This window comes from Pteropus medius, unplaced genomic scaffold (assembly GCF_902729225.1).
Source record: "Pteropus medius unplaced genomic scaffold, Ma_sr-lr_union100, whole genome shotgun sequence".
In the NCBI taxonomy this organism is placed as follows: domain Eukaryota; kingdom Metazoa; phylum Chordata; class Mammalia; order Chiroptera; family Pteropodidae; genus Pteropus; species Pteropus medius.
In genome coordinates, this window is record NW_024340849.1 from 43,035,746 (window position 1) to 43,062,263 (window position 26,518).

At 38.7% G+C, this 26,518-nt stretch overlaps 1 protein-coding gene across 15 annotated transcripts in view; it reads right to left on the reverse strand.

The window, feature by feature from the left end:
• Positions 1-26,518, reverse strand: part of DLGAP1 (DLG associated protein 1) — a 790,600-nt gene that overhangs the window by 292,308 nt on the left and 471,774 nt on the right. For 6 of the 15 annotated variants that reach the window (XM_039845364.1, XM_039845322.1, XM_039845333.1 and 3 more), the window contains one exon: positions 6,353-7,381. In XM_039845364.1, coding sequence (XP_039701298.1) covers positions 6,353-7,309 — 957 coding nt within the window. In that variant the 5' untranslated portion in view covers positions 7,310-7,381. Of the gene's footprint in view, positions 1-1,538; positions 1,696-2,006; positions 5,350-6,352; positions 7,382-7,663; positions 7,945-14,165; positions 14,185-24,320; positions 24,327-26,003; positions 26,014-26,518 lie in introns of those variants that run through there. The other 9 variants (XM_039845385.1, XM_039845412.1, XM_039845418.1 and 6 more) reach the window with 6 other exon arrangements.

The following is a 26,518-nucleotide window of genomic DNA, read 5'->3' on the forward strand; positions in this document are numbered from 1 at the left end:
AATACAGCATGCATTTTTTAGCGGCTCCTTTAAAATCTCAAACAAAAATCCAATGAGTTTTACCATTCACAAATCACTATTGTATAAAGTCATGCAAAGCCATGATCTCAAATGGACCAGAGATTATAAATGGATCTTTCTCCACAGAATGGCAAATGATTACCTTGAGTTACTGTATTTAATTTTTAGCTGAGCAAACTGCTATCTAAGGAGAATGGGGAAAGGAGAAATAAAGTCCACTAGCCACTGAGAGACCCACGGCTAATTTTTCTCTTTTATTCTGTGCTAACCAATGTTATGTCTTCCATTAGTAGACTGGACTCTGTGTGATCAGAAAGCATGTATTATGAAACCTTTGATTGTGGCTAACCAAACACTTTTGGTGTTGCTGAAAAAGTCTTTAGAATAATATATTGTAGACCAAGAATAATAAAGTTTCTTTAGGAACTTCCAAGAAGAATTTCTTATTTCTTTTTTATTTCCCTTTCTTTTTGATCTTCCTTTTACTACCACTGAGTCTTTCTGGATCCCTGCTTTCTCATAGTGTTTTGTCAATTGTCTCCTCTACCACCCTCCATTAGCTGGAAATGGGCAATTGAGAACCAGGGAGAGAATTAAAGGATTCTGCTGCTGATCACTGAATTTACATTCAGAGTTAGCATCAGGCAGGAGTAACCTCAGTTTTCTATCAATGAAGAGGTATATCCCTACTAAGATCAGTGAAAAATAGGGAAAAGACTGTGCAAGCCAAACAGGAAATACATTCAAGAATCTTTACATTCCTTCCTGGAATATTAAGGCAATTTAAATTAAAAATAAAGAAAAGCATCAATCAATGTGGTTGATTTGGTTTTAGAAAAGGCAATAAGGAAACATTGCAGTTACCAAAGTCACTAGCAGAATTTCTCAGCACTGCCATACATTTCACATAAAGTAGTTTAACCAATTCAGTATAATTTAAATTGTTCTACAACAAGAGGAAAGAAAATCTCAGCCAGGGGAGAAAAACCCCACTGGGCAAAGACTGAAATAATCTTGAAGAAAATTTTGACAAATAGTTGTACCTGCATTGAAAACAAAATCCTGTTTTTATGCTTATTATAAATGATTTTTTTAGTAATCTTTTGTGGAGTCTTACTTAACTGATAGACCAAAAAAAAAAAAAAAAGAAAAAAAAAAAGAAAAGAAACCCAACCATCCCAAAATTTTAATTTTTGCAAAGAAACAGTAAACATTCAGGATTCCTGTCATAGAAAATGATCACATTTCAGTCACATAATGTCCTCTAAGAGCACCTACTACCTTAGATTATCTGTGTCAATTAAAGATTTTATGAAGCCCCTGTGGGGACAAAGATTTATAGGTATCCGATGTCGAACCTGTTTTCTTATCATCTGTACACAAATCAGTTAGCTGTTTCAGTCTTTCTAGCCATAGTTTAGAGAATAAAATAACAAAACTAACCTCCCTCTCCCCCCAAAATCCACCCAAACCAACAATACACTATCACCAAATACAAAGTAATAAAAGAGTTGTACCCAAACCTGGTCAGTCCGTCCATTTCTTGAAACTTGCACACAAACTGAAGAAACCCACTCAGCTTTAAAAAGGTCGATCATTTTGCTCTCCTAAAATTTCATCTCTGTGAGTGCTTTCTTTCTCGGGTCTGTCTTGCTCCCTCTCTCTCTCTCTCTCTCTCTCCCCCTGTGCCTCTCTCTACTTCTACCGGAGAGCGTTTTGTTTCCCTTTTCCTGTTTCTGCTGCTGAATGAATGCAAAATACATAATTTGAAGGGATTTTGTTTTCTAGGTGAACAGTTGGAAATCTAAAATCTTGCTCTTCTGAATGGCTTTATATGCCAGGCACTCAACACATAACATTTACATAAAGAGGCACATACAGAACCAAGAATCTTGCTTTTTAAAGCAAAAACAAAACCACAACAAAACCTCCTTTTACTCCTTTCATCTCATTCCTATTTTATTTACTTAACTATTAGCACTTACCCTGAGATGTGCCATAAATGTTCTATTCCAAATGTATAAAAGCCAACCACATCTCCACTGAGAATTAAACAGTTTTAATGTCTTCAAATCCATGTCCCTGCTCCAAACCCCAATACAGTCACTGGCAGCAGTACAACAGTTCCACACAGCAGACATCTGATTCTTGACATTTAAAAATAACAATATTGGGGGGAAAAAAGAGTCTTTTTTTTTAATTAACTACAAACAACCTGTGAGAGAACATTTATCAACAATTGACTATATTAATTGGAACTTGCAATGATTTCAAGCTATAGTATTTTATTTCTAAATCAATGTCAGGTGGAGACCAAATATCTACAGACCTCTCCTTTTCTATATTATTGTGGCAATGGCCAATGTTAAATTAATTCTAAGTGATAATTCTACAAAGGGAGAATCAGAACTTTGCTACTATTTAGATTCTATTATTGGTGACAATGAATTTAACCTTTGTTCAGTCTTGAATCAAATTAGGGACCTATCGGTCATCTCATTGCTTGTCTAAGATTGGTCATTTGAGGTCAAGTGAACACATGCATTTGCTACAGAATAAAACAGGTAATAAAATGAAAAGAAAAACCCACACTTATTTCTATTTCTGAAGCACATTAGTGATTCCGACCAATCTGGGATCAAGTCTTAGCTTTTCTACTTACTCCCTATACATTCCTGGGCAAATGATTTAATTGTTTGTGCTTCAGTTTTGTCATCTATAAGCTGGAGTAAATAGTGATACTTACTTTACAAAGTTGTTTGGGTACTAAATGAGATACTCTACAGTTTCTGGCACGTAATACATATTTGATACATACTGCTTCCCCTCTCTGCTTTATGTTTGGAAGGGGTAGAGATTGGGCTTGGTAAAGGGAAAGAATCCAGGCTTTGCAGGTAGATGAATCAGTTTAGACTCACCATGTTGCCATGTACTAGCTGTTCGTCCTTGGGCAAGTTACTTAACTTAATTTACTAAATCTCAGTTTCTTCAACTGTAAAATATCTTGAAGAGCAAATTAGATAACATTGAAAGGACAATCACTTTTGGTAGGCATTTATTAAGTGAGAGCTACAGGCTCTTGAAAATTGCTCTAATTAGTACTCCACATATGTAACTTAGTAGTTTAAAGATGTGGACTGAGATCACAAGCCTTTAGAACAAGCATCTCACTTTGTAGCAGAGGAAGAAGACACAGAGAGTTAAAATGACGGTTTCAAGCCAAATAGGAAATAGAATACAGAATCTCTTATTTAAAGTTTAATGCTTTGTCCACTAAACTCTGACGTTGAAGTTGAACACATATGTAAATATAATTTTAATATTGGTTGGTAATTAAAGCGATATAACTAAAAAAAAAAACCCCTCTTTCTATTTCTCCAAATTTGCTTCTAAGGATGAGCTTATAAATGAAATGATCCCATGGGAGCTGGCAGGGGCAGGCTACAACTATCTTTCTGAGAGGCGCTTCCACAGATGGCAGGTTCTCTCTTTCCTATTGAGCAAGAAGGGAGCTGAAGAGAACGTTCAGTTCTCAGGAGTTTCCCCCTTCGCTGCCTCCCTTGTGAATGTGCAGCTCCCTCTCCCCTTTCTTTAGAGGGACTCTTCGACCTCAGCACTGGTTGAGAGTAACACACTGTTCTATGTTTAGTTTATTCACTATATACTATCTCCCCACATCGAAATATAGAATATTCTTTTCAGTTTGAAAACCTTGCACAGAATAGGAGCTCAATAAATATCAACATTTGTTAAGAAAGGTATAATTTTGAGCTCAGTTTATATTTAAGGAGTTGGTTTTGGGTTATTTCCCAATATAGGATAAAAAGTATTAATTTGTTTTCAATCTTCAATAACTTTAGAATTAAAAACAGAGGTGCTTTGGGTATCAAAGTCAGATAAGTTATTACTTGCAGGAGGAATGTAGGAAAATGGGATTGAGGAAGGTACATGTATGATTCGTTGTAATTAATGTTTTATTTCTCTAGTTGTATGATATATAAATGAGTTTTTTTCTTTATATCTTTCTGTAAGCTTCAATATTTCATTTTAAAAACTGGCTTAAAATAAGGTAACTAATTTGAAAAGGAAATTTCCAATAATGCTACTTTAATAAATTCCACACTTAAATCTTTAAGCTTCATTCTCATTTACTGAAGAACTTTAATAATATGTTTACTTTAAATATTTTTTGCTCCTTGCTCATCATTTTCATGCCCTTGATTCCTGGGTTGTAATGGGGTGTATAAAAAAGAGCTATTTTGCATCAAATAGATCTAAATCTAAATCTCAGTTCTACAACTTATTGGTCACATGGCTTTAAATCACTTAATATTTCTAAGTTTTGGTTTCATTTCTCGTAAAAATAGAGTATTATTATATCTAGCTCTCAGGATTATTATGAGGATTAAAGGTGATAACAAATGTGAAAATGTCTGCTATAGCATCCAGTACATAGTAGATTTTTAATTAATCAGTTTCCTTCTTTCTTTCCTTATCCTTCCACTTTTCACCATTACTTGAGCTTTTTACTTCATAAAGTTATAAAAAGGAAGGAGAAATAAATTTAAGGTAGGAAGAATGTAGGTAATTATGCAAGCATTTCATTAGCAACAAAGGCTGACCTCAGATCCATGTAGAGTACCCTTTTTTAATCTGGTATTTTTTATCTAATCTTACCACTACTTATTAAAGTCCAGGCGTTTTTTTTTTAATTTGTTCTGTTTTTGCCACTAGTCATAGAATCTTAATAGACCAAATATTCTATTCTAGAGCTTCTATCTCATTACCCAGTCTTTCTTCATGACAGATATTCTTATCAAAATACTTTATTCTTAGTGGTGGATGAGATTTACGTGCTTAAGGAATTTCTAAAGCTTTCAATCATAACCCTTATAATGGTCATTTCTATAAATTAAGTGACTTGAGTTCTAGTCCACCTCTGCCATCAAGCTTTTACCTTTCTTTGACTTTACTTTTTTATATGCTAAATGAGGAGTGTGGATTAATTAATACCTTTAGCTTTCAAATTCTGTTAATAGTTCTTGATGACTTAATTAATGCATGTAGCAACCTTATAGTAAATTGGGCAATACCACTTTCAGTGGGAAATATTGCATGTAATTGTGTGTTGTTTGTGAAAACTATCCACACATTGGTGGCTTCTTCTGAACTTTGGAGATGGGCTCTGGCACTGTCCTCGCCCATTGACTGCCAGCCTAGAATATTCTCAGGGTTTGGTGGAGGCACTTCCAGGGAGCCAGTTTTGTCAGGAGGAATTCAAAGAGAGCGAAAGATAAACTTCTCAATGGAAGGGTTCCCGCCCGCCCCCAACCCACCCAGCATTTCTTTTTAAGATGAGAGTGGGAAATGATTATGTCATGCTTTCATAGTACAGTACTTTTTTTTTTTTTGTAAGATGGGGATAGCAGGAGAAGACAGAGAAAAAACACTGAAAAGGAAGAATATCAGGGTAATTTTTTATAAAAGATTGTATCTTGGGGAAAATGACAATACTAGAGGGAAGATGTAGGGAAGAAAAAGACTTTTCCCTTAAGTAGATTAGAGGGCAGTAGGGAAAACAAGGAGACTGTGGTAGGGGAGGAGCGGCCTGCTTTGGTTCTGCATGTGTGTGGGATTTACACACTGACACACTATATTTTATTGTGTGGATGCTTCCCCCTTCTTTTCCTTCTCTTCTCTGTTGTCCTGGGTCTCTGCAGCTGTGCTTGTCAGGTCCTCGACTTGGCTTGACCTCTATCTTCTCAGGGCTCAAGGCATTCCCTGCACTCTGGGGGAGTAGGGGCTTTGGGTGGGAGTGAGGTTAGTGTTGGTGTTGGTGTGACAACAGCAATGGTGAAGCTGTAGATTGATTTTCTCAAACTAATAACTTCAGGTAGAATTTTACAACTTAAAAAAAGTCAAAAACGAAAAAGAACTCTGGATAGATCTAATTAAAATCTTTCCAAAATTCCAAATGTCATTGTTGGCTTTTTAAAAAGGTGGATTTATTTTAAAATTCTGTGTAGACTCCCCTTTCCTCTCCTCTCTATCCTATGATCCCTCAGACAAAAGAACACAAAACACTCTTTGCCTCGCCTTTATGTAGGTGTGCTTTTCAAAGTACTTTTAATATCTAGTATCTCAGGATAACTAGATGAAATTGGTAGTAGGTTTGTTTCCTGATAGAAACACTTAGCCACAGACCTGTTAAACAATTTGCTCAAGTTCATGTAGACAATTCATAGTAGAGTCAACATTAGAACTCGGAGAAGATACCACATGATTAGCAGGTACAATTTCTAAAACATCCATCACCCAACATAAATGGTACCTGAAGATACTGGCAGGAACGTTCTTGTTGACACGACTCAGACTTCACCATGGCCTGATCCATGTTAACTGAGGCTTTCTGGTACACCTCCCGGGCTCGGCTCACTGTCAGCGTGGAGGACCAGGCGCTTTTCTTCAGGAGAGGAGCGTCCAGGTTGACGGGCAGGTTGGCACAGGTGGAGCACTTAACATCGTTGTTACTCCGGGAGGCCTTGACCGCCTGCTCGCTGATAGTATTGTAGGTCTCCATGAAGTACTGCGAGGCCGAGCGGTCAGGGCACCTGCCCATGGTCATCACTCCCGAAGGGGCGTGGTAGATGCACATGTCGCCATCTAGGTTGTCGTCGGAGCTCCACCAGCCAGGGGAGGTGTTGGGCCGGGCCTTGGGCTCAGCGCGCCGCTCCTTGCTTTTGCTTCGCTTGCCATACCTCATGGTCTGTGTCTCATCCGGGCTGGCTTTGCCCCCGTTGACGCTGCCCTTGGATGGCCCCTCCAGTGAGTGCGACTTGGTGAAGAGCTTTTGGACAGAGTGGACCAGATGGCGAATGCGGCCCGGGCTGTCACTGCGGTGCTCCATGGCCGTGCGCTTGTACTGCAGCGTGTGATAGCCATCCCGGTTGAGTGGCAGCTGCCTCTCAAACTGGTCCAGGAGGTTGGGGGGGATGCGATTAACCTTGGTGGCCAGGGTGCGGGGCACTAGGGCGCACTCGTCCTTCAGCTCCTGCTGTGAGTTGTAGTGCCTGCGCGGGAAGGTGCTGCTGGCTAGTGGGTCGCTGAAGGGGCCCACACACTCGGCCTGGAACGAGTTGCGCTGAGTGTAGTAAGGGTGGTCCGCAGGGTGGTGCTCCACCGGGCTCAGCAGGTATGGCTTGCGGTCTGAGTGGTGCGACAGAGAGTCACAGGCGGAATCACAGGTGACTCCGTGGTGATGGCTGCGGCTGCCTGATAACCCTTTCATAGCTGACGGAGTGCAACTGAGGGGGTCATGGACACCCCGTGGTTAGGTTCCAGGCCCGTCTCCTGCAAAGACCTGGAGGAATGAACAAGAGGAGGAAAATGGTTAACACGTCCCTTTATAAATATTGTTCTCTTTTGCTGTGCTGTCTGCTACTGTGTTTGTTTTCTGGTGGAACTCATCACTGTCCCTAAGAGCACCTTTATTGCGTTGTTGGAAAAACTTTGCCACCTCTGTAGGGTGGAAAAGCCAACTCCAGTCAGATATGGGGAGATGGTCTGGGTGAAAGCCGGTAAATCTGAAAAATAAAACTATAAAAATGTTAAAGTGTTTTAAAATTATTTGAAAGAGACTCACCTCTCTGTCCATGATTTTAATAACTGATTGCATTTTTCCCTTGCTTTTCTGGTTTTATTCTTAACTATATGTTAATCATAAAGCTAGCATACCAGAAGGACTTGGTTTCTCTGGAATACCTTTGCTGATTCCCCTTTGCAGAGAGATCTAGTTCCACTCTGTACTTCCCCTTCATCTGTCTCTCCACTCCAAAATTGTCTGGTGATTTCCAGGGTAGTTTCAGTTCCTTGCAGACAGCCTACCTGTTAGTCACCTGTATATCCCCGTCCCTAGCACTGGCCAATCATGTAGACATACAGTTAGCACTCCATAAATGTGAGTGAAACAAAGCAAAACAAAACAAGAGGCTACTTGTACTTTGTCCTTGTGGCTTGAGGATGTTTCTATCTTCTGTCACATGCTTTCTCGCTAGAATTCTGTGGTAACAATTACAGCACCCAAGCGATCCCCCCATGGTAATCAGAGTTGAAAAAAGTAATGGTGTGGCAAACAAATCAAAGCTGTAGAGAAAATCTGCCCCTGTATTTCTGTCACCAGAGGGTCAAGAGCCTCCCTTCAACAAACCGAGAGCAGATGAAGAACAAATAAGCTTGAGTTCACTGGTCTGAATATCATGATATCTACTCTTCTTGGTTTAAAGGTTTCTGGTTAAATATTCACAGGTGATGGCAAGATGGCCAAAGGAAAGGCCCTTGAAATGTCTCTGAGGACATGAAGCACCTGGGCCTGAGGGTCAGCTCAGTCTTGGAGAGAAGCACCTCCTGCAGATCCACCCATGGGAACGCATTTTATTCTGAGCCCAGGTCTCCTCAGGCTTTAGTAACAGTGGGCAGAGTATTTTCCTCTTCTAACAGAGTGCGTTCTTCAGTAGCTGACCCAGAGTTCTTACTGACAATCTAATTTTTTAAAGCTTCCCACAATACAATAATTGCCATATGACAAATTTTCCTGAGAGTAGATCTTAAAAGTTATCATCACAAGAAAAAAATTTTAACTATAGATGTTAAATAGACTTATAATAACAATCATTTCATAATACAGTTGACTCTTGAACAACATGGGTTTAAACTGCATGGGTCCACTTATACGTGGATATTTTTCAATAAATACAGTTGGCCTTTTGTATCCACGGGTTTCAAATCTGTGGATTCAACCAACTGTGGATGGAAAATAGTATTTTTGCATATTCCCAACTACAGTTTTCTAATCTTGGATGCCCAATGGATTGAAATATTGTTTTCAATCCACAGTTGGGTTGAAACTGCAGATGCAAAGGGCCAACTGTAATTAGGTTTTTGGGGAGTCAAAAGTTATATGTGGATTTCTGATTGTATGAGGGTCCACATTCCTAACCCCGCGCATTAAGGGTCAACTGTATAACAAACATTCAATCAGTATGTCACACACATGAAACTAATATAATCTTATATGTCAATTATATCTCAAAAAAGAGAGTTGTCCTGAAAAGCCAGTGTGACTTTCCAAAAATATCAGAAATGTCATTTATTCAGATATTCAGAGAGGGAGAGATAAATGATTTAATTAAAAACGACAACAATAGCAACAAAATAAAACACACACGTGGCCTAATGAAGAAAAACATGGACTTTTGAAAGGTCAGGTCCTGTCTATTCCATAAGATGTACTGTATGTACTGTATGGAACTCCGAAAATCTCAGTGCTTAAGAAGCTCCTTTCTTCCTTCAAGTTTCTCAGTTTCTGCTAAAAAAATTAATTGCTCAAAAAAACTGATGGGAGGTTTTAATTACCAGACTCTTTCAAAATTAGTCTACTAAATTATGATCTCCTTGAGGGTAGGGACTATGTTTTACTCATCCAGTGCCCAGAAAAGTGCTTGGCTAATGGTGGGATCTTGATAAAATATTTATTGAATAAATTAATAGATTAATGAAAAAATTCCCAAAGTGGTCTGTGCTGTGATTCAGGTCATGGCTGTTGAGTAGAAAGATGACTGTGTGACAAGGGAAGGGCCAGAGCCAAAGAAGGAAGAGACCATCTCATAGGCATTCCAGGGACCAGTGATTTTCAAAGTGAGGCAAGAGATAGGTGGGTGAGTGGTCCTTCTGCCGGTGCCTGTTAGCCCTCAACTTTCGACTCTCTGCAATCAACCAAAAAATATACCACCTCTCAGTTCTTGTTCACTATGGCTTCAAAATTATGTTTTGGTACCTTCCTAAGTTCAGTTCTGTCAGACAACATATCCTGGTTTGGGGCTCGGAAATTTTGACTATATTGGCTACCATGAGAAGAGCTCTGAGTATGAGATGCACCTGGTTTTTATAAAGTTCCTACACCTGGAGCAGAAGCATTGCTGTACAGATGATGACCAAAGCAAGAATGATCCAGCACTGTAAAGGAAATTCTCAGGGTAGGTAATTTATTACATCCAAGGAAAAAAATAAACAAACCATAAATTAGAAGATGCTGACAAGGGGAAAATAGTCTTGCAAAGCTGGCAAGTCCTTATTTCATTTTGATTTCTGTGCATGTCTTTATTTAGAGCTGCCGTTCTTGATTTTTCTTTATTTGCAGAAAGAAGAGCCACGTGAAAGGCTTCGCTCTCACTCAATGAGGTGTGACAGTCAGACAATCATGATTTGCTTTAGAAAGAACAATGTGGGGGAACCCTGCTTGGGAGAACAGAGAGCACTGTGCTCTGGTTTGGGGAAACATCAGGAAGAAGAACTCTCTGCAAATATTTTCAGGGTCAAGTGGCCTTTATGGCTTCCTTTCATGCATCCTGCCTATGGTTAAATTATAATAGTCAACTAAAGAGAAAGAAAAGATTCCCTTACTGAAGAGTATAAAGTGGTCCCAGAACAATGACTGTTTTCCAGTCTCCCTAGACGTGCATAGGTGACTAATTCTGGATAATGGAATATAATGGGAAATGGCGTGTGCGATTTCTGGAAAATGTCTCTAAAATGAAGGTTATACCCTTTTTTAGCCCTTCCCTGGCTGGACTGCAGACCTGAGGGCTGGCTGAGCAGTGATCTTGTACAGGAGCTGGAAGTTACAGTTAGAGGATGAAAACAGCACAAGATAAAAGGACCTGGCCACAGTGGAGGACCATTTCATCCCTGGATGTGTCCCTCTGCATCTTATTTATGTGGGAAGAAACAGACCTTTATCTTAGTCTATGCCACTGTTATTTTGTTTTCTGAATGCTTAATCTGAACCTAATCCTAAGCGAGATGGGTAGTCGGGTCCAAATCCTGAAGATTGTAAGCTATCTTAGTAAATACGACTTTACCTTGCAGGTGGTGGTGCTCCATGAGAGCAATTTAAGCAAGATAGTGACACAGTCATACTTGTACTAAATATTTCTCTGCTTGTAGCTAGAGACTAGGTTTAGGAGAGGGAAGAAGATCTAAATGAAGCAATTATTTCATATTTGGGCAGTTCATGAGTGTAGACCAAAAGAGAGGGAGGAGGACCCCTGCAAAAGGATGAGAATGTCCTGGCCATCCGGGGCCATGCCCCGCCCCTCCATTTCAGGCATTCTTGCTTACACATATGTGTTTCTTCCACAGTTTAAACACACATGGCACTAGACAGAACAAAATTCTATGTCATATGGATGTAGATTTTTTACCAGCAATTTTTCCTCTATTAATAATAAATCCCAATTCCATGGAGGTTGAGAATGAAGAACTATATGAATATACAACTTATGATTTTAAATTTAAAAATTTTAAATAAGGAAATGGTTCTCATTAATACTTTACTAAAAAACAAAGCTATTCCACTTTATCGTAAAAGTAAACAGAAAACTTAACAGGGGTGAGAGTGTGAGTTAACACTGGGGAAGGGCCCACTTTTCAGATATTTCTGATCTTCTGAATTTTAGCTGCAAAAGATAGCTAAATGCCATTTTCTTTTACTTTTTAAAGCTTCCCTATTGAAGATTTCATGTACTGTATACTTAAAATTATACAAATACCATTAGAACACCTTTGAATAGCACAGTCTGAAATACATCAGTTTTATTACTCAAGATACAATGCTAAGCCATTTTATATATACATAATGTATTCTGGCTTTTCATTAACATTAATTGCTATCCTAATTATCTGCAGTTTGATTTTGTTTGTAAATACCTGCTCCAATAAATAAGCCCTTTTGAAGCATTTCCCTTTCCAAGGTGGTATTGTACAAAAAACAAAACAGAACAACAACCAAAACCTCCTTCAATCTGGTCACAGTAGGTGGCACAATTACAATTGCCTTTGTCTTCAAACAAAGCTTTAAAAAGTTTTATTTCTGTTTTTGAGTCTAAAAAGATGGAGGATGGTGTGCCTTGAGAAACAGTGTCATCATCATTAATACTGTTATGAACCTATTGCTGGTTGAGTGAAATATCATCGGACTTAGGAAGAATTTTTATGTAGAGATAATCAAGGCAATACATTCTAAAACCTCATTATATTATTTTGGTTTGACACACATGGGCAGGTGACTGTGCTGACTCTATGTGACCTTGGATATGCTCTTCCCGTAGTATTAATCCTGTTTGGATTTCTAGGAGAGGGTCTGATTATCTCAGCTACATGTTCAGATCCATTCCCCTGGAAGTTGCTAAGAGAATGTGCTTGTCTTGACTGGCCATGGCTAACAGCTGTTGAGGGGGAACTGTGGGCAAGGGGACACCCTTACTTATGGGTATAAAAGAGGCATTTGCGTAATTTTCACAGAGAAGAGTGAAAAACATCAGTCTAATAAAAAAAAAGTTATAGAAAACATGCATGCAAGCCATTGACTAATCTAGGAGAAATAGGAATGAGGCTAGAATAATATCATTAATGGGATATAAAGACAGCCATGATGGAATATGGAAAAATGCAAGCACAATGACAATCAGGATAATACAATAATACAACTTGAAAAGAAGCAGTAAAAATAGCCTTTGATGAAAACAGTTATTTTTTATCTACATCTCTCATAACTAGCTGAATAGTCTTATGAACATGTTCTGGCACATTCTGGACAACTTGCTTCACAGTCAGACTATAGTTTTTTTGTTTTCTTTTGTTTTTGTTTTTTAACTGAAGCAAAAGTTTTCTCTAATAAATTCCCTTCTTTTAAAAGCTGTTGTTTTTCTTACCAAATTTGCTGTACAAATCTACTTTACTGAGTGCTATAGTGAGCCCCTTTTGTGGTAGTTGTTTACCTGACACCTGCTTTTGGGAAATTTTTTCCCTACCCACAAGAACATTGAAGGTGATCATCATATCCTCTGAGCTTATTGAACTGGATTTGAAGACCTAACTCAGGAGCATCCATGCAGAGGCTTAGCTGAGTTAATCAATCAGATACTGGTTCCCAGAAATTTAAATAAAAAATTTCCTAGAGTTGCTGAACCCTGGTGCACTTATCTGCGAGGTCAAGTACAGGAAGGGTCAGTGTTGGCACCATAAGAAGCCAGAGCTATTTGAAACTATGGGGCAGCAGTAACAAGAGCCTAGCAGAGTATGTGTGAAGAGAGAGAGCAGTAAACACACAGGGAGAAGCAGGTCCAGGTGCCATGTAGCCCCATGGAAAGAAAGAGAGAAGTTGTTCAAGAATCTTTTAGGTCTAGTCAGGCTCAGCTCCCTGCCCAGAGTAGCTGAGACCCTGTGGTCATCTGTGGCAGAATCATGGTGGGCCCAAAAAACATACCCATCCAAATAAAGGGAACCCCATGCCCAGCTGGGGCAACTGCAAGCATAACAGAACCACCATCTAAGTGCTCATTGTCTCAGAGGAGCCAAATGTGAGTTAGTCTCAGGAGCAGCCCCATCAGAATTGTCTTTTACCAGATTAAGTATTTATTGACTCCAAAAAACTAGTCACACTTTAATTTAACATTCACTCTATCAAAACTATCATCGGTGCTTACATGCATGAGAGAGAGGTGATCAGATAGCACACAGGGAGTGAGGAGAAGGACATTATCTGCAGCTAGCTATTTCAGTGCCCTGTGGAGTATTTTTCCACAGGTCAGTTCAGCCTTACTTGGCTCTAGCAGTGGCTGCTGTTGATGAGAATTAGATTTGCAATTCTTCAAACACCACTCCTTCCTTTTCTTCCATCTTGACATACTTTTTAAAGTGTCCTATTCTTACTGTTCACCTATCTAGCAATTAGACTCCTTTATAGATTTTTTTTTTTTTTTACATTTTGGAACCAGCCTTTTATTCTTCTCTTGATTTCTACATCCAATCTTACATTTTAAACACATCCTTCTCTACAAAACTCTTTGAAAACACTTGTGCTGTGGTAGAGAAGAAAATGTGATGACATTCATTGTCCCTAGATTAAAAGCATTTAGTTTTGACAGGCAAGGATGTTCCCCTGTAAGATAGTAGTCAATATATTCTCTAAATATACTGGACATAAATTCAAATCAAGTTAATACATATGAATTTAATTTAACGTTTATTTATTGCATAACTATTGCTTGCATGCACTGGGTACTATAAAAAGAATTAAGGATTCTTACTATTCATCTTCGACTTTAAATTGCTCAAGTTTTCTTGGCTTCCACTGCTCTTGGATAGCATTCATGATCATTTCTTCTGTTCTCTGGCTCCTCAACTCTTCCCTCTTCTCCACTTCCTTCAGCCCCTTGGGTCTCACTTATAAGCGTAGGAGACACAGCACAAACATTCTTTGTTATCACCCTCAGCTTCCTATTTTGTGATCCTTCTGTCTCATCTATTCTGAACAATGTAAAATCAAAGACAGATGCCATCTCCTTCTATCCTTTCACATGGGGGCTATCAAGTGTCACTGGGGATAAGACTGGTGCCATGACAAATTCCCAGTGTTCACTGTCAGCTCCACTCCCAAAGCTGATTAGAAATAGCATCGTGGGTTCTCCTGCTTCTGTTCAAGCTATTGCAAGCTCTTGGCTCTACTCATTATTTCTCATTTGGACTTGGTTAGAAAAACAAAGGCAGTAACCAATAAATACTAAGTGAATAAAAAAGGAATGGTCCTTCTGCCTGTAGTAACTATAATAATTACAAGCATTTTTGAGCATCTATATACCAGACACGTGTTGACTACTTTAAATGCATTATCTCATTTCATCCTCAAACAATATATGCTAGGGACTATTCTCTGGCTAAAAAACAGACTATTAAAGATTAAATAACTTACCTGAGATCATACAGTTAGTAAATTTTGAGCCTAGCGTACTCTTAACCACTATCCCCTCTAACTCTCTCTCTCTCTCTCTCTCCTCGTCTCTCTCACACACACACCCTCTGCAGTATTTTCCATAATACTAATAGTATGGTTTGTAGTATGATCTTTGTTATCTGATTGTGCCATTTTTTACCTTTAAATTCTCCCCAGACTCACTACACATTTATGATATAATCTAAACATTTGAATATGACTCAAAGCAGAGATCTTTATGATCTAGCCCCCATCTACAAGACAACCTTAGCTCCTATCACTCCACTTTTTACACCAGCAATGCTGGACTCTGCATTCTTCCCTGTATGCCATGCTCTCCAATGCCCTTGTGTTTTCTGATCTCTCAAATACTGACTTTCGTTCACTGAGAAAATTCTTATTCCTCCCTCAAGAGGAGGTACAAATATAGCCTCCTCTTAAAATATCCCCTATGCTAAAGGAAACATAGAAATGAGAGGCTTTACTTAATTTACAAACTAGTTGAGAAAATAACCATGTAAACATGAAACAGTCAGAGAATAATACAAGTTAGAATATGATCGAGCACTAGATTATATGGTACATGTTGTATATATAATGCACCTAGAAAAAGCCTTTGAAAAAAACAAATCTATCTCGGAAGCTAAGCAGGGTCGGGCCTGGTTAGTACTTGGATGGGAGACCACGTAGGAAAACCAGGTGATATAGGCGTAAAAACTAAAAAATAAGGGATTGTAGGCTGACAAGGTCCTGGCAATCTGTGAGGTCAACCTAGGATTGCCTCACCTAAAACAAACAAATAACAACAACAACAACAACAACAAAACAAATCTAGAAGGTGCAGAAGTTAAGGGGTGTAAGACATCTCGATTTAGGAGGTGTAGAGAGAATCGGACAGCACATTCTTCAAAGATGAGGTTCTCAGAATGGCATACAATGCCTGCTCTAGATTTTGTTCAAGTCTTAACATTTCATCTTTCTTTTGGCTTTTTTAATGCTTCCATTTCTACCTCTGCTTTCCTCTTGGATGATAACATCTAGATAGGAGTCAGATTATCTGAGAGCTGCAAATCTGATTTCATTGGCCTATGGAAAGGAATTATACAGGTATTTATACTCACATGTTTTTTACTTCTGTATGTCATCTACCTTGAATGTCTCTTAAAGGAGATGCCATGGGGGAAATCCCTTTCAGGTCTTAGTGTTAGCAAGACTGTATGTTTAACAACTGCCATTTAATCTTGCAGGTACTGTAATTCTTGAAGGTGATTATGCTTCCACTTTTGCTTTGAATAACATGAAGTTTATTGGGAAATTTATGACAAAATAATAGTGGTTTTATTACTTTTCTACTTTTATTCTTTCATTGTCTTTTCTTTTGGCTTTATACTTCATTCCTTTTCATGGTCTATATAATCTTGTAAACCAAGTGTTTGTGTGAAAAATTGGAGTGGGGGTGGCAAATCTATATCTATCCAGATATCTCTGTATTATGTAAAATACAAATACTTTCTTAGTATATTTTTTCTTTCTTTTGATACTATCAATTGTTTGTAACAATGGTTCTCAATCCTGAGTATGCATGAGAAGTAGCTGGAAGGCTTGTTAAGACACATGATGCTGGACTCTGTCCTCAGTTCCTGGAGTGGTTCCCAAGGGTCTGCATTCCCAACAGATTCCATGGCGATATTGATGCTGGTCCAGTAACAACTATTTGCAAACTTGTGAACTAGACTCTTTATTTCTTATATCTGTGATTCTTCTTGAAATACACATCTCCCTTTCCTTCCCTAGGCTAAACTCATATTTTCCCTTCAAAGCCCAGACTCCATTGTGACTATTTGGTGAAGACTTTGTTGAATCCAGTAGACAAAATTAACAACCACCTCATGTGTTTTCACATGGCAAATTATTCGTACCTCCACCAGGCACTGGAAATTTTTGCTGTAATTTATTTCCTTATAATCATCTCTCAGTAGACTCTGAGGGCATAGAGGGTGTCACTCACTTTCATATCACCATTTCCTTGGAAAGTCCCTGACAAACAGTACGTACCCAATAAATGTTAGCTGAATAAATACATGAATGAGACATCTCCTGCTTGGAAACATAAATTTTCACGTAAAAATGTGGTAAATTATCAATAAACTGAGTATCTTTGCACTGAGAGTACTGTGTCTTGAGTGAATGCTAATCAGTAAGCATTTGGGTAGTGCCTAGTGAAGATCGCTGACAAAGGCCTGCTTTGCCATTATCCCTCCACGGCACACAGGCTGCCTCTGTCCTGCAGCTCGTTCACCCTCTTGCAGCCCCCTCAGCAATTAGGGGCCCTTGGACTACAATGGCAATGAATGAAGAAACTGCTTTAGAAAATGCTATGTTAAATTCTCTCTGTACACATCTCTGAAGACAGGGGGACTTTTTGTTAGAACCTGGCCACTTATGAATTGATTTCACGAGGGAAGACTTTATCTCTTTCTGTAGTGGGCTACGAGGTCCTCAATAAGCTACTGAATTATCTCACTGGTATTTTTGAATCCAGTGAAACACAACCTTTGCTTTGTTACAGGCCTATTATGTGCCAGGAACTCAATATACATTCCTTAGAACCCTTGTAGGCTTGGCATGATTCCTCTCTTTTCCATAGGTTCACAAGTTCACAGAAGTTAAATAACTAGCCCCCAAATTGCAACTAGTAAGCAGCTAAGATGGGATTGGAACCCAGGTCTGTAAGACTTAAAGCACATGCTCTTCCTGCCCCATCAATAGCTTCAAGAAACTTTAGAATACTGGAGGCAACACAGCAAGGACTATCCTGCAATCAGTGGATCTCCACAGCTTTTGGATTTTCCTCTGAAGAAGAGTTTAGCTGCTAAAAGGAAAAATTAAAAAAAAATAGATAGTACTATCATACTTTATCATATTGCCTCTTTTTGACAAGAAGACCCATCCAGTTTAAACATTTAAAACGTTTAATAAGCTAACTAGCAAACTGCTCTCTGGAAATGTACATCCTCAGGTACAGATAGATAAGTGACCCTGAAATCTTGTCATAATTCAACAATTTGTATAAGTTAAAGATATCGCCCTGTGAATGCTGCTAAGTCCAAGGCCACAGCTACTCTGACATGGCCCTTTCTCCCTACCACCTAGACCTTTATGTCATATGTGGATAACATCTTTAGCCTGGATATAGAAGTGAGCCAATGTAGACAATCACTTTTCAGTTATCTATAAAGGAGTAACATTCGTATACTCCTTTCCCCCAACAAATATTTATTTAGCATCTACAAAGTAATAGGTTACAGTTCTAGAGGGCCAGAGACTCAGTAGTTAGCACAATTCAAAAAGTCGATGTCTTAATGGAAAATACATTCTTGTGTGGGGAGACAGACAGTAAACCAATATATAATGTACAAAATGGTGACAATTGTATCATATAATCTGTCAAGCGATGACATATAAAATGGCTTCCAAAGTAGCCTTTTATAAACTTTTTACTGACTCGGCAGTGTTGAAGATTTAAAAAAACGTTAACTTATTTATTAAAGAGGCAGTTTAATAAAGTTTATACCCATTAGTATATTTCAGCAAACATTAGGCAAATAGATATGTCTTTGAGCCAGACCCTGATCTAGGCACTTTATATGTATTATTCTACTTAATTGTCATAGCTTCCCTATGACGTAGGTACACTCATTATCTTTATTTCCCAGAGAAAGAAAATGAGTCACAGAGAGGTTAAATAATTTAATTAGATTTAACCCAGACAGTTGGATGCCAGATCTTACACTATACACCACTATCAATGACAAAGTTTGTCTTTGTCACTCAACACAGTGATGGGATGCCACCAAAGCTGCAGTATATGGCTGCAAGCTGACATCCTGTGGTGCGGCAACCCTGATGCTTGGCTCCCACTGAGGTACAGGTAAGACATGTACTTTCATTTAAATATATGTTAGCTTAATTATAATTAAAAAGAGGACACCAGAGAAAAATCATGCATTCCAACTTCAAATAGAAATAAGATTATTCACCTACTACTACTACTATTATTATCTAATAAGATAATAATTGAAACTATGGCGATTACATACATATTTCAGAGAATAAATGTGATATATATATATGTGTATAATATATATGTGTATATATATATATTCTATACTTTTAGATAGGCCATTTAAAGGGAAAAATGCCACAAACCTAGAAGAATTTATAAACTTCTCCATAAAAAAATGCCTTTTTTTTCCCCCTGCACATCTCTATGCTCAACCTGAAAAATTCAATTTCATCATGGCCCCTTCTCCTCATAATCTCCTAATGCTGGCACAGAGATGGGGGAGAGAGGTGATAATTCACATTGTTCGGGGAGGCATTGTATGCTACAGTGGTAAGTAAAGACCTATAATGAAATGACAGATAAAGTGCGGAGAGAGAACCCACAATAAATACTTCATTGGTGTGGCATTTGATGACCAGCCCACACTAGAGTTCTCTGTAGGAATTACTGCCCATGACAGCTTTTTTGCTGACCACTGAGGGGTATTGTTTCCTCTGCCTGAATCTGTGTCAAGACAAAATTTATTTAAATAAGATTATAAATTTCACTTTCCAGCCCAACAATGGGTAGCCTAAAATTCCAGCAGAGCAGATCGAAGCATGAGAAATTGGTGGTGAGTGTGAGAGCTAAGCATGTAAATTGGATGAGAAATGGCTTCAAATGGGATTGGGGATGTTAAAAGGATACTGCTTGCAATTACAAAATTAATATAGAAATTGGTTGCATTTATATATACCAATAATGAACTATCAGAAAGAGAAATTAAGGAAACAATCCCATTTACAATTACATCAAAACAAATACCTAAGAATAAATTTAATCAAGCAGGTAAAAGACCTGCACTTAGAAAACTATAAGACACTGAAGAAAGAAATTGAAAAAGATACAAATAAATGGAAGCATATACTGTGCTTGTGGATAGGAAGAATTCACATTATTAAAATGTCCATATTACCCAAAGCAATCTGTAGATTCAATGCAATTCCTATCAAAATACCAATAAATTTTTTCATAGAACTAGAACAAATAATTCAAAAGTTTATATGGAACCATAAAAGCCCCTGAAAAGCCAAGGCAATCTTCAGAAAGAAGAACAAAGTTGGAACTGGGCCACTTTCTTACACTATATACAAGAATAAACTAAAAATGAATTAAAGACTTAAATATTAGACCCCAAACCATAAAACTCCTAGAAGAAAACATGGATAATAAACTCTCTGACATTGCTCTTAGTAACGTTTTTTTGGATAAGTCTCCTTGGGCAAAAGAAACAAAAGAAATAATAAACAAATGAGACCACGTCAAACTCAAAAGTTTTTGCACAGTGAAGGAAGCCATCAACACAATGAACAGACAACCTACCTAATGAAAAAAGATAGTCACCAATGATACATCTGATAAGGGATTGAGTTGATAGCCAAAAAAAATGCTCAACGTCACTAATCATCAGAGAAATGCAAATTGAAACCACAATGAGCTATCACCTTACACCTATTAGAATGGCTTTCATCAATAAATCAACAAACAACAAGGGTTGGTGAGGATGCGAAGAAAATGGGGTCCGTGCACTGTTGGCGGGTTTGCAAATTGGTGCAGGCACTATGGAAAAGTTTATAGGTTTCTCAAAAAATTAAAAATAGAACTACCATATGACTCAGCAATTGCATTTCTGGGTATTTATCTGAAGAAATCCAAAACACTAATTTGAAAAGATATATTGAGTAAAGAAGTGGTACATATAAGGGAGAAAAAAATGGCATAGATTATAGAGGCTCTGTTCATTCCTCTGGCGACCAAATCAAAGTTGTGACAGCAATAAGGAGCAGCGACAAGGAAAAATCGCCTGAGATGAACAAGCCATACAACTAGGAAGAAGTCCAGGAAATCACCCTGCAACAGCAGAAGGTAGGACCCGCAAGGACGCGGGGCTGACCGGTTTCCAGTGGCTGAGACAGAGGCTGTGGCAGCGGCAGAAGCCTCTTAAAGGGGCCGCGTCCACAAGCAGATTTTCGAGGTGATGGACCTGCTCACTCTGAGTACCAGTGCTGATTTGGCTGTGCTCAGGGGGCACCAGGGAATTACAGGGACTCGGAGTGAGGGCCAAGGGGAGACTTGCTCTGTACAGAACTGCCAGCAATATCCATTGTTCCCTGTTGAATCCTTCCCTCTGCTAGTGCACGGACATGGCGGTGCCATAGCCATGATGTCATTGAACTGGATAACAGAGGTCACTCCACCCAGAGGATTCCCTGAAACCCCACCTCCCCAACTCATGGCTCCACCCAAGCCACATCCAAGTATAACTTCTGTGAGTCAGGTGCTCCTTGCTGAGCAGTGCCTGGCCTCACACTGGAGGCAGCTGGCCTCTGTTTCTGGTGTGGCCTTTTGAGGCAACTATAAGCACAGGATCTGTGGATTGCTTGCTGAATCTTAATAGTTAGCTCCAGAGGGGTAGAGGCTTAGGCTAAGTTTGGCCTGCGGCTGAACCCCTCTCAGGACCTGTGCCACTGGACACCTACTTCACAAATCCACACTAATAAGACCAGGAGACTTAGGAGCTTTACTTAGTACATAGAAACAGACACTGAAGGCAACCAAAATGGGAAGACAAAAAAGCAGAAACCATATGAGAGAACAGAACAGAGATCCAGATATAATGGAGTCAAGTAATCTAACAGATGCAGAGTTCAAAACACTGGTTATAAAGATGATCAATGAACTTTTGGGAAGTGTAGATGAATTTAGTGAGAACTTCAACAAAGAGATAAAAAGCATAAAAACGGAAATGGAAATTGTAAAAGGGAACCAGTCTGTAATGAAGAACACATTATCTGAGATAAGTATATTAAATGGAATAAACAAAGGAATAATCAAAGTGTATAAAGAAGAGGATCAAATGCCCTATCTAGAGGACAGAAAAGCCAAGGACACTCAATCAGAATGGCAAGAAAAAAGATGCCAAGACTATAACAATAATTTAAGGAGGATATGGGACACTATTAAGGCTCCAAATATTTGTCTGATCGGCGTAACTGAAGAAAATCAAGATGTTGAACAGCTGTTTGAAGAAATAATGATGGAAAACTTCCCAAACTGGTGAAGGAAATGGACGTAAAACCCCAGGAAGCTCAGGAAATTCCAAAAATCAGGTATCCAAAAAGGCCCACACCAAGACACATCATAATTAAAATGTCAAAGGTTAAATACAAAGAAAGAATATTAAAAGCAGCAAGATAGTTAACTAACAGATAGTTACTTATAAGGGGAATCCCATAGGACTTGCAGCTGATTTCTCAAAAGAAACTATGCAGGACAGAAGGGCTTGGCACAAAATATTTGACAGGATAAAGACCCAGGATCTACAACAAAGAATAATTTATCCAGCAAAACTATCATTTAGAATTGAAGGACAGATAAAGAGCTTCCCAGACAAAAATAAGCTAAAAAGATTTATCACCATCTAGCCAGTATTACAGGAAATGTTGGAAAGACTTCTTTTAGAAGAAAAAACATGTATCAAAACCAAGAATAAAGAATGGTAACAACTACATTCCTATCAATAAATACTTCAAATGGAAAAGAATTAAGTGTTCCAACCAAAAGATAGAGTGGTTGAAAAGATAAGAAAACAAGACCCCTACATATGAAAAGGAAGGAGATGGAAAAAGATATTTCTTTGATGGACCTAGAAGGTATTTAAGTCAGAGAGAGAAAGATAAACACTATATGATTTCACTTATATGCGGAATCTAAGGAATAAAAAAGAACAAACTAATCAAAAACAGACTCACAAATATAGTGGACAATTTGATGTTGGACAGAGGGGAGAGGTGTTTGGGGGGCTGGGAAAATGGGGTGAAGGGCTAAAGAAGTACAAATTACTACCTGATGGATGGCCACAGGGATAGGGAGCATGGCATAGGGAATGCAGTTAGCATTAATATGTTGGCTAGGTGGAGGGTCAGAGGAGGGTGGGGGCAATTGGGGGGATCGTTTTATGAACTATATAGATGTCTAACTGATGTACTGTATATTTGAATCTAAATTAAAAAAAAGAAGTGGTACATATATATGATGAAATATTATTTGGCCATAAAAAATGAAATCTTACTATTTTCAACAACATGAATGGACCTAGAGGGTATTATGCTGAGTAAAATAAGTCAGAGAAAGAAAGACAAATACCATATGATCTCACTTACATGTGTAATCTAAAGAACAAAATAAAAGAACAAACAGAAGAGAAACAGACTCGTAGATATGGAGAACACGATGATGGTTGCCAGATGGGAGGAGATTGGGGGGCTGATTGCAAAATATGAAGGGATTAAGAAGTAAAAATAGGTAGTTACAAAATCGTCACAGGGATGTATAGTACAGCACAGGGAATATAGTCAATAATATGGTAATAACTTCGTATTGTGCCAGGTGGGTACCAGGCTAATGCGGCTTGCAGGAAAATACTTCACTTTAGACTTGAAGAAAACTTTTAGATGATTACTTAGGAAATGAGATACAAAACTGGAATGCTTTTGTCCTACTTCTCACTTCCTTGACACAAGATGCCCAGGTTTGGTCCGATTTCAGAAACTGTCCTTACCATAGCTTCAGTCTAGCTTTATTCTAATACTTAGCATCATTAACTAGAAATAGGGCATCTTCTCTTACCATGCCATTCTTTGCTGATGTGGGCTTAGAAATGTATTGTCCTGTCTCTTTCATTTCTTCCCTCTCACCTCTGGAAAAGCCCTTTTAGTGAAACCAGCCCTATAAATTGCAAGAGTTCTCTTGTTAGGGTCCTTGCCATGCAAATGACAGCACGTCATTGGTTTTAAACGTGGTCAACATTCTGTGCCTTTTAGATGAGGAAATCTCTTTAGAATCATTTAACTTAAGCTTTCTATTAAGATTTATTTTTAGTTTTAGACCCTGAGAATCACTCTGGGTCACTGAATGTATGACAAAAAAACCTAAAAAAATTAGTCATGGAGAAACATGTTTACAAGTACGATTATAAACTCTGCAAAAAGGGTTGGAATCCAGGGGCAATTAATCACAGTGCAAAGCTGGATCCAGGAGTAGTGAAGGATTGCACTAGGGAAAGTGCCCTCTGTCCTCCCAAGGAAGAACTGGAACCAGAGACCAAGAGGAACTCTGTTATGGGTGACACAGTTTGTTTCTCCTGCAGGTGCTGGAGGTTTCAGGTAACTTATAACACTTGTGTATGTGCCAACACAGACATGAATTCTTCATTCGAGTCCACAGATCCTCTGCTCAGGAACCCTCACTATCTCCCCTTCCTTCATGACTGACTTCTGTATTTGGGCATTCATAGCCCTTTGGGAAGAACAGCATTTCAGCATTTTTTAAAAAGCATTTGCCTCACTGGAGGGTAGTTATTTGCACCTTATTCTGTCTTCTGTCCAAATATGAACTCCTTAAGGAATCTGATTCCTCAGCAACTAGCCCAACACCAGGCACAGAGTCAGTGCTCAACAAATGTTAAATGAATAAAACAAAAGGAGGGAAAAAAGCCCCACCAGCTTTCTGGCTCACTTACACATCCCATAAATGATCTGAGTGGATACTCCAAAACTGGCAAAAGGGGAACATTATGCCTTGGATGCAGGAGGGACCACAATTGAATTGCATTCAGCAAGATTGGGTCGATTAGAAGAGAGAAGGAATTGAGTTCTGGAAGCTATTTTCTCCAGTGTGGGAGTCCGATGTAACAGAATTCTGCCTCAGATATCCCTTATTTGGTGTGAAGATACTGATAACTGCAAAACGGGCAAAGGAGAAAGATATTTAGAAATGATAAACAAAAATTTTTCTGTCTAAGTGCTACTGCTGCTTCTGTCACTCCCTCTACTTCATCTCCCACATTCCTCCAGAATGATCTTTCGAAACCTAATCTGATCATGTCTCTTCCCTGTACAAAACTCCCTTCATTTCCTTCAAAATAAAACCTGACCCCTTGCACAGCCTTGAGTAGCCTCTCATGGCCTGGCTGTGAATGTCCTCCAGCCTCACCCCTACCTCAACCCCCACTCCTTCAAACTCCAGACCCTGTGCAGTCTTCCTTACCCCCCTGCTTTCCTGTTGTTTATGAATTCCTCCTCTTGAGGCATGCCCTTCACTCTCTACATAATTCCTAAACGGCCTTAAAAGTTCAGCTGCATCTCTGTTCCATTATCTCCTATTCACCTGCACACTGCCATATTTAATGAAGTTCTGCCATTGTTTTCTACGCCCATCTTCCTTCTTCTCTCTTCTTCCACTACAAGGTAGCCACTTACTTACACTTAAGGCCAATACACTTTCTACTTTTCTCCCAGTCCACCGTTCATCAATAATGAGCTTTATAATCTCCTAAAACTATAAGAGCTGAACAACATGAAGAAATTTAGAAGTTGAGGACAGTGGCTTGCATGCTCCTGTCTATCAGACACCTGAGCTCGGGCTGTGCTAAGAGGCCGATTCATCCCAGGGAGTACCTCTGACAGGGAGAAGGATCTGATACCTGACCAATAGCCTCCTGGGTTCTCATATGTGGCAATATTTTTTTTGTCTACATAGAGTATTTCCCACCATATTTTAAGATTTCTGCTCAGCCTAAGAAATCTGCCCCCTCATTTTGTTTTCTCAGAAAATAAAAATAGGTTATTGTGCTTGTTCTCAGCAACTAGAGGGGAACAGCCTACGCATTGAGTGGGAATTAAATCAAACCCTAGAACTAGAATTTAACTTCCAAATAATAACGAGCTGAGTGAGAAATCTAAGAGGAACACCTCAAGCTCTCAACTGGCCGGTAGTATCCTAGGATGTCCGCATCACACTAGATATTTTTTCTTGCGCTATGCAGTGTTCATTCGTGTAATTACTATCTTCCCACTCAACCAAACTCTCTGAGAACAGGGGGTGAAGTTCACCTTTGCGTTCCCACAGTAGCTGGTCTAGGACAAAATACTCTCTTATAGCAGCATTGAAGTGCATAGTGAGAAAGTTATTTTCATTTCAATTCTCTTTCAATTCATTTAGTTCAATTGAAGCAGAAAAATCTGTTTCATGATGATATGTTTTTAACACCTCTTTTTGCTTTTCCTTCCTTTTAAGCAGGCTTCAGCAGGCAGGCACTTCATCTACTTAAGTGAGTAACTTATTTTGTTTTCCTTGTTCTATTTTTATAGTTAACTTCTACTAGAGGCAAGGCAAATGGAAATGACGTCAATATTCTTTAAAAAAACATGTTTAAATTAAAAATGAGTCTATTTGTAGAAAAATATTAAGTAAAAAATAATACCAATAAAAGTGGATAATGGCAAAAATTTCATGATGGTGGTGTATAAACAATAGGTGTTTGGAAAACACTGACATACAGCAGGTACTCATTAAATGTTAATTTGATGGGTAAACAAATGTCTCTTGCATCTCCTCTCTTCTTTTGACTTCTCTAACTTCTACAACAGATCTGGCTCTGCCTCCAATTTGTATTACTGCTATTATTTCATATTCTGAACGATAGTCCTACCTCTACCTTCTGCCCAGCTCCCCCACACACTAGCATGACTGCTCATAAATGTTCCATAGTTCCTTCTTGCTTC